This window comes from Clavelina lepadiformis, chromosome 1, assembly GCF_947623445.1.
Source record: "Clavelina lepadiformis chromosome 1, kaClaLepa1.1, whole genome shotgun sequence".
In the NCBI taxonomy this organism is placed as follows: domain Eukaryota; kingdom Metazoa; phylum Chordata; class Ascidiacea; order Aplousobranchia; family Clavelinidae; genus Clavelina; species Clavelina lepadiformis.
In genome coordinates, this window is record NC_135240.1 from 3,375,479 (window position 1) to 3,387,918 (window position 12,440).

At 36.6% G+C, this 12,440-nt stretch overlaps 2 protein-coding genes across 3 annotated transcripts; both read right to left on the bottom strand.

Moving 5' to 3' along the window:
* Positions 1–731: 731 nt before the first annotated feature.
* Positions 732–3,653, bottom strand: LOC143464937 (uncharacterized). Of its 2 annotated transcripts, none has more exons than XM_076963011.1 (8): positions 3,579–3,653; positions 3,420–3,496; positions 3,218–3,331; positions 2,623–2,705; positions 2,239–2,458; positions 1,973–2,064; positions 1,687–1,832; positions 732–1,093 (listed from the first exon to the last, which is right to left on the bottom strand). In XM_076963011.1, the coding sequence occupies exons 1-8, from the start codon at positions 3,622–3,624 to the stop codon at positions 894–896; spliced, it is 978 nt and encodes a 325-aa protein (XP_076819126.1). In that variant the 5' UTR covers positions 3,625–3,653; the 3' UTR covers positions 732–893. The 2 variants fall into 2 exon arrangements, with proteins under 2 accessions (XP_076819126.1, XP_076819118.1); XM_076963003.1 differs by having other exon boundaries at positions 2,623–2,735.
* A 6,824-nt stretch (positions 3,654–10,477) lies between these two features.
* LOC143448597 (uncharacterized) lies at positions 10,478–11,924 on the bottom strand. Its single transcript, XM_076948407.1, has 5 exons — positions 11,839–11,924; positions 11,507–11,619; positions 11,048–11,118; positions 10,831–10,893; positions 10,478–10,591 (listed from the first exon to the last, which is right to left on the bottom strand). Exons 1-5 carry the CDS (start codon positions 11,922–11,924, stop codon positions 10,478–10,480), a joined length of 447 nt encoding a protein of 148 aa, XP_076804522.1.
* Between the last annotated feature and the right edge of the window lie 516 nt (positions 11,925–12,440).

The window sequence follows — 12,440 nt, forward strand, 5'->3', positions numbered from 1 at the left end:
TGGTACTGGCAAGTTACGGAAATCAGTGTTTCCTTCCCAAACTGTAAAATATATGAATTTAAAACCCAAATCTTCTACTGTTTTTTTTTGAAAACGAATTGTTCTTTTGATTACGATCCTGCCTCTCTAAACGATTAACCAAATACTACCTGACGTCACCAACAGCAGGATGGTATACTGATAGACAACCACGTGACGTGAGGGGTTGTGACTTGTGACCATGTGCAGGGTGCTCGCAACCATGTGACATCACGGATAGCAGGTTGCTCATGAACACCAGCAGGCTGCCATTGGTGACGTCACAATCAGCATGTGCTCAGTTCTTAGAACTCCTAGTGAGATTATACCTATCTCAAGGCATAACTGTTTTCATTAAACAAAGGACATCACGTAGGCTTTTGACCTATACAGGATATGTTTAGGCCAAGCGCCTTACCCTCACCTTATGTAATATAACACTATTTATTATAGAATCCATAGATGCTCAGAAGTCACTGCAAATTTGCGTATGTCCTACCGCATGTTTTCTATACAAATTCTACCAACATACCACGTGACAAAAGGGATTACTCATTCGAACACGATTAGTCTTATAGCAATTTATAACTCGATACTAACTATAAACTTAATATTTTAGACTGTAAACCATTCCCATTAAACTGAAGTACTGTATATCAAAAAGACATCAATGTAATGATTCACGAAATTATCACACGATTGTATGACGTCACACTCACAAAGTAACACACGATCTGTAGGTATTCTCACTGACATTTCTGTGTCATCTTAAGCTCTATAAATCATTGCTCGAAACGATATCAACGAGAAGAAGCAAACAAAATAATTGTGAGGAGGATTTATGCCACTTCAGGCAAGCATGCCCTACAGACATATTACGACCTGTAAGTACGCATAGATTTTTCAATTTCAGCTCTGCATATCGGACACTTTCTGAGATATTTTTCGCACCCGGTACAGCTACAGAGGTGCCTGCATGGTATAAACAGTACCTCAGCTGGTTGATCGAGGCAAATCTTGCATCTCTTCTCTTCCTGCAATTCGCGAATACATGCTTCCATTGATGGGGTTACGTCTATAAAGAAAAATTTAAAAGTTCCGTGAAAGATTTATTTAAAGATCTACGAAAAATTTGACTTTCCGTCCATTATCTAAATTCTAAAGCCTTGTCATGTCAACTTTAACTTAACACACATCTATCACCTTCTGGCAGTATCTTGCTGCTATCATGAGATAGATGTGGATGAAGATGAAAAATGAATTACTTGTTTATAATCAGTAATAACAGGATTTTCAAGTAGATATCAGAACAATAGTAACAAGTTGTGTTTGATTTTTAAACGTTGCGCAGTTGTTTGATCTAGTTATGGTTGCGTTCTGTGCGAATAAATTATTTCCAGTGGTGTTTGGCGATCATTGCAAAACAAAGTAATTCAGTGTTCCTAAATCAGTTATTCTCATCTTTCGACGGCAGGTCAACTATGAACCCTGTGCACTAAACATCGTTTGAATTGAATCAATACAATTAGATACCAGAGAAAATATAATATAAGCCATGTACACATATAATATATACGTTCTGCGTGAAAGAATTGTTTATATTGCTGTTGGCAATCATATCACGTGTTTAATGAAGTGTTTGAGCGGTAAGGATTTCGTTGAAGTTACCTGGTCTCTTGACATTAGTTGGCACAAGAGATATTGCCACAGTTGTGCCGCTATTTTCCTCACTATCACTATCAGATGATCCTGTGAGATCTATGATTATGTTTTCAACTGAACCATACATCTCGTTTCCACTTTGAAGTCGTCGTCTGGAGAATTGTGGAAAAAAGGAAAATAAAACAACACAACGAATACATGAATTGCAAATTCTAACACATTTATGCAGGTCAGGTCGTGCACACAATATAGCTATCTATTTATAATCAGCAATAAACACAATATTGTGCACCTTTTTCCGAGACCGTTAATCTCTCTGCGTTCAAATCCCATTCCCGATCCCATCGCTTCATTGGGCCGACTTCGTACGCGTTGCATTTCCACCTGGTTTATGAAATAAAGACAACAGTGCACCAACGAAACATTTCTTCGAAGGCTTTTTTTACAAATGCAAATCATACACAAATTGTTTGTAGAATAACAAATGATTTTTAACGGCAACAACATGAGCAACTACTGCACAGTCATTTTGTACTGTATGTATTTACCAAAACTTACGATTGGGACATTTTTACGGCGGCGGTCCATAGAACCGGCCATCTCCTTTGCCTTGGCTTGATCAGCGTGAACCTTGCCGCGTAGGTGTCTCACGAGGCCATTCCAAGAAGTCAGCCTCTTTTTGCAAAGTTTGCATGCAAAATCACCTTCCCCATTATTTTTTTTCTCGTGCACGAGTTTGCAATGGCGCGAGATACTCGAATTCATGACACCACAGTATCTAGGACAATTATTAACACCATCATCTCATTATTCTTAGACATGTTTCACTTTTCTTCTCTTTTACACATAAAAACAAAAAACGGAATTGAAAAGCTGAGATTATTTTAAATTCTCTTCCATTCATATACTTGAAAGCTAGGCCGAAATTATAGTACAACTTACGGACACTTTTTCTTGGGTCTAATCCGTTTCTTTTTCTCCGGTTTTACATTGTCTTCTTCTTCATCACCTTCCAATGTGTTATCCTGCAGAAATACGTCACAAACGTATGTTGCCTAAATGCAACAATTATGCAATGGATTTTTATGCTTGTCAAGGGTAAAGCACACCGTGAAAAGCCAAAACGTCCCGTCGAAATAAACAAACTTTTGCAAATATATCGGCAAATACAAATCACTGGCCCTAATTCAGATTTCTTACCCACAGCAAGGTCGGAGAAAATATTAATATATGACTTACGGTGTTTTAAGAACAGTCACAAACACTGGATTTATAGGTGTAATTTAGTTACAGTTACGTTTGTACAATTATGGTAATCACAATCACGGGTTCGTATCCTGCAGAAACATTTGCTGCCGTTTCGTTTGATTGAAATTGAGGTATGTTATTTAACACGCTGAGATCTATACAACAAATTACTTCAGGTCAAGTTGCAAGTCTAAACCTATGGAATCAATTTGGTGGGCCTGCTCGTAAGAATTAGTGGTAACAACCTGAATAATATCAAAATAAAAACTTATCTCTGAAGCCGTCTTACTTCAGAAGATCCGAAAGTAAAGTTATTTGACTCCGCTGGTCCATTGCCCGTGCCCACGACGCTGTTATCGTCGTAGTATTCTTCCTTTTTATTTCCATCACCTTCTTGTTCTTGCTGCAGAGATAAGATTAAACCGTTACAATTCATTTTTGTCAGTAAAATTGACATTGTCTTTATTATTTTATCGATAAATGCAACCAACATGATGTTTCCTCAAACGTAGGCCAGACTGCTTTGGGTCCTCTTCTTTACGATTTTTTCCAGCGCAATTCTCTTCCGCTAGAAATGATTTTCAAATTATTTAACACATGTACCTGGTTACATAAGTGCGCACTTGGTTACACAAGCTAGTGTACTATACCTGATGTCACAAAGTCGACCATCTCAATGTCAGTCATTTGGTTCATATTCAGTGTCGTTGATTTGTTTACTGATATCACCTGTACAAATTAACTTATACATTTACTTTGGCTTCTTTTTAGGTAATTGGGAAACATTATACTGTACTTTAACTGTTTTTGAGCTCTATCTGATCAAGGACTTTGTCTAAATTGAAAATAGTTAAAAAACGATAAAACTTTCGGTCCAAGCCACGTGTGTTCATTCAGCTGCCTAGCAGGCTGATTTAAAATATCATCTTACTTGCCAATGGCCTCCCAAAAGAGACTGTCCCTTGTTAACTGTTTATGATCACGCCAATTGCATTCATTTTTATGTAGATAATGCTGCAGCAACTTCTTTTTTGTCGGCTAGTTTAGCTGATAAATCAAACACCAAACTCCGCTTATCCTCAAAAAGCGCAAACATGTACACAATGGGGTTGTTTATGCTCTGGTTAAGTCATTGCATAAAATTACATTTATTATGACTTTTATTTGATGATCAATAGTTGTGAGAAATGAAAATAATCAGAACGATGGTTTGATTTATTGCTTTTGACTGTGGGAGGTCTTAACCAGCTTTTGTTTCGTTTTAGCATTTGGACATTTCGACTCAATTTAAATCCTCATATTCATTTCAAAGGGCCGGACTGTCTGTGACCTTTCCGCTTGACTAAAGAGATCACAATATTGCAAAGTTCATTAGTTCATAATTATAATTAATTATAATAGGCCTACCATTAGTCTTTTTTTTCATAAAATTAAATGGTCCTCCGAGCACGCTCAAATATAACGAAATGTCGACTTTTTCCGCATTTCGAGTTAGTTGTTTATACTTTCGACAAAACGTATAGGTGAGACGTTGTATTTATTTCCAAAACATTACCGAATTTAAGAAACTTACTGAAATTCCGAATTAAAAAGGGTTTTTCAACCAATTGCCCATCCAGCCCTACGTACCTTTTTGATCGCCGACCACGCGTTTATTCAATGCCGTTCGATCCAGCCCTAGGCGGTTTTACATGCCCGCATTCCTCGCATGTTGAGTGAAATTCGAAGTTGGGGTCTGTTAAGTTCAAACGTGCACCAGAAAGATTGCAACTGAACCGCACATGTAAAAAGGCTAATTATTAAAGCAAAGGTGCGAGTTTTGTAGGCCTAGCCTTCTATTAGTGTTACTTAGGGCCTCTTTTCTAAAAAAATGAATTGTACTCGAAAGATACTGAAAAATGTCCAAATGTCCTCTTTAGTTTGCGTTTTCTTGCTAATATTTTCAACACAATTATACTTTTATGACACTTTTCGGCATAAGGCCTAACTCAAGAGACATTTCGGTGACAGCATGAGGTCTATCACATAAACTTTTAAAACATCAGCATCAGCATAAGCATCCTTTAAACGTAAAACTCTATTTACATTGTACTAGCTGGCGAAATTGTATCGTTTTGATATGCACACAATGTTTTCAACGAAAAGTCTGCTTTGACACTCGAATGCAAACTTCTGTCGGAATCGCACCGCTACGGTTCTTTCTTGCAAACTTTATTTGTTATGCTGTCGCCAATGTCTATAAGGAAGTTGCTTCCAAAAATTTTTTTTTGGGTTTTTCAAGCGCTTCCGTAGTGTCCCTGTAAAACGACAATAAATTAGTTGTTTTTTGCGCCCAGTAGCGACAACTACGGTAGCCTGTAAAGGCCACAACAATTATAATTTGGGTTCCGCAAAATATTTATGATCACCACAAAAATATTTCACGTTAGCGCAAAATATTTATGATCACCACAAAATATATATTTTTTCTCAGCAAAATATTTTAGAAATTCACAATATATATTTTGTCTCCCTCTAAAATTATTTTGTGCGTTGAAAAAATATTGCGACTTCGAAATATTTTGCAAAGTCGTAATATTTTGCGAAGTCGAAATATATTTCGCTGTGAAACTTCCACTACCGCAACAAATATAAATTCATCGCACAATATTTCAGAATCGCATCGCAACATTTCAAAATGTGTGCTTACCGTATGGCAGGCGTAGTTGATGAGGTGTTCGGGAAAGGAATAAGGTTACCAGTCACAGCCACAAATAGTGAGAGATAGTAAGCTTTTGCAAGCCTTAGCAAGCTTAGGTGTAGACTACACGTTAAACATTGTAAGGTCTTTTGCAAGTTCAGTATGCAAACAAATTGTCTAGGGCTTGGCTGTATAGGTTAGGCCTACCGAATGTAAGGTGTGGGGCTATAGGCTATGTTGTTTTTTTGTCGCGAAAACATTACAATAATTTTTTCTTGTTCACTATAGGACAGGCCAAAGCTGTTCATAACAGCAAAAATTTCAACTAACTTTTTAAGAAATTTGTTTTATAAAATGAAGTGTACCTTCTTAGTGTGAAAGCTGATCTTCATTGCAATGAATTGTGTTGAGTGCCATAATGAAATACCTGACATTTTTATGATATGTTCACACTGTGGTCACCTCGAAACTCAAGGTCACTAAAAAAGTTGCGCCACCAACAGGCACGAAACCTGGAGAATATTGACCACCAGCTTTCTATCCGCTGATTTCGGGGTGATGGTACATAACGATGCGAGTTAATTTTATCTCGAAAAAAGCACTGCGCTGCTGCCAACAATCCATTTTCTGTACCCAAATCTGATACTACTTCAATCGGACAGCCTTGGAAGTGAGTGACAGCTTTAATATACATATTAGCGACAACATGTGGACATTTTTTTGATCGTGTAACATTAAGCCACAGCACTTCTCGACTAAATCCATCAATTGCACCATGTATAGAAAATCCGAATGGTTTCAGCTTGTCGTGTACCATCTGTGTGCCATGCATAGTTTGGGCCAGGGTTGTGATACTCTCTTCGCCTTAAACGGTGAGCTCTTCGAGCCTCACACCCATTCGGATCAATATTACGTAGTACATCAGCTACATACAACCTTGTTACTCTTAAACCTTCCATTTGTAATGTGTGCCAAACTGACCGATATCCACGAAAAGAAGACGGTCCATCTAACAACTCCTCGATACGTTTTTCTGCCTGAAATAAAACGGCGATGTCTTTTTTCCAGCCACATCTTCAATATTGTGCAATCGTCTCTTTAAAGTTCTCATACTGATTGCGTAGTTATGAAGACTGTGTAGCAATTGTAAAATTTCTCCATACTCATATCCTGAATGGAAATATTCAGATATTATTTGATCTTGATCCAAAGTAGTAGCTGCAAAACATAAAAACAACAGGTGGACTTTTGAGACATGACTTGGCACGTTGTATCATATATCTTTTACTAAATAATAATTAGTTATTAATAATAATACACAGACACATAGTCGATTTAGGTAAAACATTTCTCGTTGGTGTGAAAAAGAAAACAAAAAATATGTTAGTCTACAGCCAAATTTTCATTAAAATATTTATATCTTTACTTGAAAGGTACGCTACTCACCGTGACCACAGTGTGAACATATCATAAAAATGTCAGGTATTTCATTATGGCACTCAACACAATTCATTGCAATGAAGAGCAGCTTTCACACTAAGAAGGTACACTTCATTTTATAAAACAAATTTCTGAAAAGTTAGTTGAAATTTTTGCTGTTATGAACAGCTTTGGCCTGTCCTATAGTGAACAAGAAAAAATTATTGTAATGTTTTCGCGACAAAAAAACAACATAGCCTATAGCCCCACACCTTACATTCGGTAGGCCTAACCTATACAGCCAAGCCCTAGACAATTTGTTTGCATACTGAACTTGCAAAAGACCTTACAATGTTTAACGTGTAGCCTACACCTAAGCTTGCTAAGGCTTGCAAAAGCTTACTATCTCTCACTATTTGTGGCTGTGACTGGTAACCTTATTCCTTTCCCGAACACCTCATCAACTACGCCTGCCATACGGTAAGCACACATTTTGAAATGTTGCGATGCGATTCTGAAATATTGTGCGATGAATTTATATTTGTTGCGGTAGTGGAAGTTTCACAGCGAAATATATTTCGACTTCGCAAAATATTTCGACTTTGCAAAATATTTCGAAGTCGCAATATTTTTTCAACGCACAAAATAATTTTAGAGGGAGACAAAATATATATTGTGACTTTCTAAAATATTTTGCTGAGAAAAAATATATATTTTGTGGTGATCATAAAAATTTTGCGCTAACGTGAAATATTTTTGTGGTGATCATAAATATTTTGCGGAACCCAAATTATAATTGCTGTGGCCTTTACAGGCTACCGTAGAAATGATTACACATAACACAACAAACAATTTAAAAAAATTCTGGACATTTAAGAATATTTTAGCATTCCCCCCCGGACGCAGTTTGAACACTAACATTCCGAACATGTCCGGGAAACTCCGGACGTATGGCAACCGCCATTAGCTATACTGCTATAGCTTAACACTAGAACGGCCGAGGTGTCGAAATCGACATTTTTTGAATTTTGATGTATATTTTGTTTTAGTAAAAGCAGTTGCAACGATATAAAATTTTCAGTAGCTTCCTAACTTTCTTGAAAGAGTTTGGATAAGTAACATTTACCGAAATTTGATTTTCGATTTATTTTTTACAACCTGTTATACCAGGGGTGTAATTTGATGGTGCTATGATAACTTGCTTTTTGTTTGGAAAATTGCTTTATTCTTTAGTCAACAATTTGCCATTTCTACGTGCGATACAATGAAAATTGGATGAGTGAAACTGGGCTGGTAGCTGAAGGCCTTATGTCTTGGTCGATATTGCAAAATTTAGAATATGTATGAAACGATAAGAGCGTATACTCACTGAAGAAATGTGAAACTAAATGAATTTGAAAATAAAAGTTACATCATTCTAGTGGGCAATAAATCACCCGGTATATAGTTGAGTAGTAGGTAGATTGTTAGCGCATAGGTTAATTCAGTAATAGTAGGCTAGTAGGAAAAGAGTAAAATATGAACCTCATTTATCTGATGTTCGTTGTTCTGAACTGTAAAAATATGGGATGCCTATTCTTATTTCTTAGCTTGTATGCCAACTACTACTATCTGTTCTGCCTACTGCCTAGCTTGTATGCCAAACATGTGCAACCAGTGGCCCGCGGGCCGCACTGCGGCCCGCCAGGTTGTTCCGTGCGGCCCGCGTGGTGCTCAGCAAAATGTTAGAACTTCATACTAGCCATCACTATTTCATGCAGTTTACATCAAAGCAATGGAAATTTTCGCACGCTGTGTATAGAAATATTACCCTTTGTGATGCAACAATGCTGCGTTGCATATTTTCGCAATACGCTTGATTGAATTTAGTTTCCTCATCTTCCATCTACAATTATTGTCACAAGTGTGTCGTGGACTGCATTAAATCTATTTCTTAACTACATAAACTGCATAGGAAAGTCGTTTTACGATACTAATTTTTTCTGAAAAAATCATGTGGCCCGCGTTGTCATTTAAAATTTTGTATTTGGCCCTCCAGTGAAAAAGGTTGCACATGCCATGCCATGTGGCATGGTTACAATGTATGCCAACTACTACCAGGTTTTGTTCCTAGCTTGTATGTCAACTATTATCAGTTGTTGTTCTTCGCTTGTATGCCAACTATTACCATCTTTTGTTTCTGGCTTGTATGCCAACTCTACCAGGTTTTGTTCCTGGCTGGCTGGCTTGTAAGTTGTATGCCAAATTGCCAACTACTCTCATTGTGATTCTGACTTTTTGATGGCTATACAATGACTACTTCAAAATTTTACCACGGGCATCGTATTGGTTAATCCGGCCCTGGGCTGTAAGGGAACTGTTTCTAAACGAACTGGTAGCTGATCTCAACTACTTCGGCTGTCGTATGAATTTTATGAGGCATTGTATTGTTTTCGTGAAAAATCACTCCAGTTGACCGAAAACCCTGTAACGTGGGTAAAATTTTTTCCACCTTTGTAACACGGGTAAGTATATCAATATTTTCATCCATCTTGACTTAATAAAAGAAGACATGACATGAAGAACTGGAAGCTACCAGTGCAGGTGAGCAGGCATGTTTGTTGTATATTGCACAAACAGTTAGTGGTGACATGCAATTAGTTTTTACGCTGTTGGTATTAATATTTCTTAGTATACAGCATATATTTTTTCAGGAATTGACAGATTTACAAAAATCGGTACCGGAATTGACAATAGATAATGACAGACTGCAGCACGAAAAAGAATAGCCTATCTTGTTAAAGAGCGTAGTGTTGCGGAGAAGAAATTAGCTGACCAGGCTGCTGAGGCTAAACACTTAAACGTGAGTATTTCCGTTTACCAAGAGCTTATACTTCAGTGTGCTATGTTAACGGCCAATTTTGAGTGATTGATGTGTCCCGCTTTCGTGAAGTGAATTGTTCTTTTTAAATATATTCATCTTCGTAGTTACGCAGGTAATTACATATATTTACCTACTGGGTAGTTATATGTCGTTTAATGACACTTTGATTATAAAGCGATTAATAAAATGGCTATTACTAGGGCCCACAAAAGTCAATAAAGTCAAAAATTTTTAAGGACCTTGTTTGACCACGAATCAAAGAATAAAGTTGTTTTCAGCACCTAGGGGGGTGTTTCTAAGAATTTAATAGGTTAAAATAAAGTCAAAATTTGTCAAATTATGGGTTTTGACACAGTTTTTGTGTTTCTTGAAAGTTATTTTTGTAAAAATCCTCGTGGAAGCATTGTAAATCAGGAACTGCGACACAATAAAACCATATTAACCCATAAAAGCAGGAAATAAGTCACATTGCCCACTTGGATCAGCAGTAACTTTATCGCAAATTGTCCATTGTTTATTCATTGTTACGTATTTAAGTAATCCTTATGCCACGTAAAGGGGTTTAAATGGATGTTGTTGAAGTCAAATCATGCTGTAGGTGTGGTATCACTTGACGGGGAGTATTGTTTCCAGTCCAATTGCTCAACAGCCAAGCAGGAGAGATGAGCTAGCACTGTGTGTACGTGACGCATAGACAAAACCTACAACCAATGTAATAAGAAATTGACGACTTCAACTTTATCAATGTTTATCTTGAACAGAATTTATACAAACGTTTTCTTAAACTCTTAGATATTGCAAAATTATAGATTTAATATCTTTTCCATCTAAAATTATTGTTACTTTTAAAGTCTTTATCATTAAGTTTGTCTCACACCCAAACTATAAAAGCTTCTATTACTTTGTAATCAATTCAACACAATATAATTTTGCAAAGTACCTTTATTTTGCCTTCATTGTGGAAGAGTCCTATTTCCAAATTCAAAGAAGTTATTGGCAACATCTGAAGTTAATATAAAATGAAAGCTGGACAGCAATTCATTAGCATAAAATTTATTCAAGACTATAGAACTACATGTTAAACTTAATTTCTGTCAGTGACCGAAAAAGAGTGATCAAAAAAATTTGAAGATACCAACTAAATAATTATATTTGACCTGAAACTTTATCTTAAAGTGCTGTGTGATATGATCTTCGATGCCACCGATAAAATTCTCCACTTCTTCAACTGAAATTAAATCAGAACCAGATGAAGGAACACTGCAAAATTATATCATATCTTAAATCCTTCAACTTGGCACGATATATCCATTAATTAATTATTCATGCTATAGTATGTTCAATATGAATTAATAACATACATTATTACATCAGGGTCATGCAAACTTTTTAGGCTCATGAGCTACATTTACAAAAACGAGGTCAAAATGATTGACCAATAAGAGAAGTTCTTATATCATTTGCTAAACAAGGCCCATTTACTGGTTAGGTACTTCAATCATAAAATATTTAAGTGTTTTGAGCTAGTACCTAAAAATCCTAACAATGTTTATTGGCATGCAATCGATGTATTCGGCACCACTGTTATATATTTTTCAGTAAACGCAAACACTTACTTGGTCCATAATTTGGAAATTGATTCGGCCGTGAAAGAAGTTTCGATTGTGTTAATCCCAATGTCTGGTACCGGTATTTTCCATGATATTTTGGTGCTTTTAGATTTTTTATGCTTTAAAGATATATTTGCCCACATTGCTTGCATCCAAGTCAATGATAAACAACTGAATTCAATTTTTGGAATGTTGCAATCAAATTCTGTCTGCAGAAAATAGATCATAAATTTTAAATGGAAATAAAAATCTTGAGCAAACATTTATGCATATAAACAAGCGGTTCTCACCAAAGAATGCTCAAAACACACAGCAAGCAACGCTAAAATCCAACTCACGTGAACAACATCAACGCATTTAGCTCGACGCACACGACAGGGTTAGAAATTCTAATTTGGGTCGAGGGTGGAGAGACGCTCTGCATTAGTCGACGTCCTGAAGGTTTCCATTCAGTTTCTATTGTGTATTTGCGTAGGGCCCGAAATTCTCAACGTTTCGGCGGCGCCGTTTAGCGGTGGTTGAAATAGCACTCTGTATGAACAAAAGTTGGTTGAAGTGGATGTTAACCCTTTGCACTCCACCTACATCCCTGGGATGATAAACAAAATTATGTAATGCTATCCACCTACATCCCTGGGATGAATTTTGTGTAAAGCGGTTTTTACAGGTCCATCTACATCCTACGAATGTTAGAAAATTTTTATCGATTTCGGAACATGCTAGTTTGTTTTTATTACGGTTATCCCCCTAACTCAGCTTAAATTCAAGTTAAATTTGAACTGGAGTCTGGAAAACAGTTAGTAAAACTGGGGTAGTAAGAAGCATTTCTTGCATCAGTAATAATGGATTTTGGTTGTTATTGTATTTTATTACTACCTTACAGACGACAGTTGTAATTTGACTAATTGGTTTGCAATGCAGTTTTGTAATGTAAAGGTAC

Excerpts from the sequence above, each read along its gene's own strand:
- LOC143464937 (XM_076963003.1), bottom strand. The coding sequence starts at position 3,624 with ATGAACCAAATGACTGACATTGAGATGGTCGACTTTGTGACATCAG. Across the intron at positions 2,736-3,217 it reads TTACTTTCGGATCTTCTGAA|GCAACATACGTTTGTGACGT; the intron begins GTAAGACGGCTT and ends TGTTGCATTTAG. Across the intron at positions 2,459-2,622 it reads AGACCCAAGAAAAAGTGTCC|ATACTGTGGTGTCATGAATT; the intron begins GTAAGTTGTACT and ends TAATTGTCCTAG.
- LOC143448597 (XM_076948407.1), bottom strand. The coding sequence starts at position 11,924 with ATGCAGAGCGTCTCTCCACCCTCGACCCAAATTAGAATTTCTAACCCT. Across the intron at positions 11,119-11,506 it reads ATTTCCAAATTATGGACCAA|TTGAAGAAGTGGAGAATTTT; the intron begins GTAAGTGTTTGC and ends ATTTAATTTCAG. Across the intron at positions 10,592-10,830 it reads ACAATGAAGGCAAAATAAAG|GTTTTGTCTATGCGTCACGT; the intron begins GTACTTTGCAAA and ends CATTGGTTGTAG.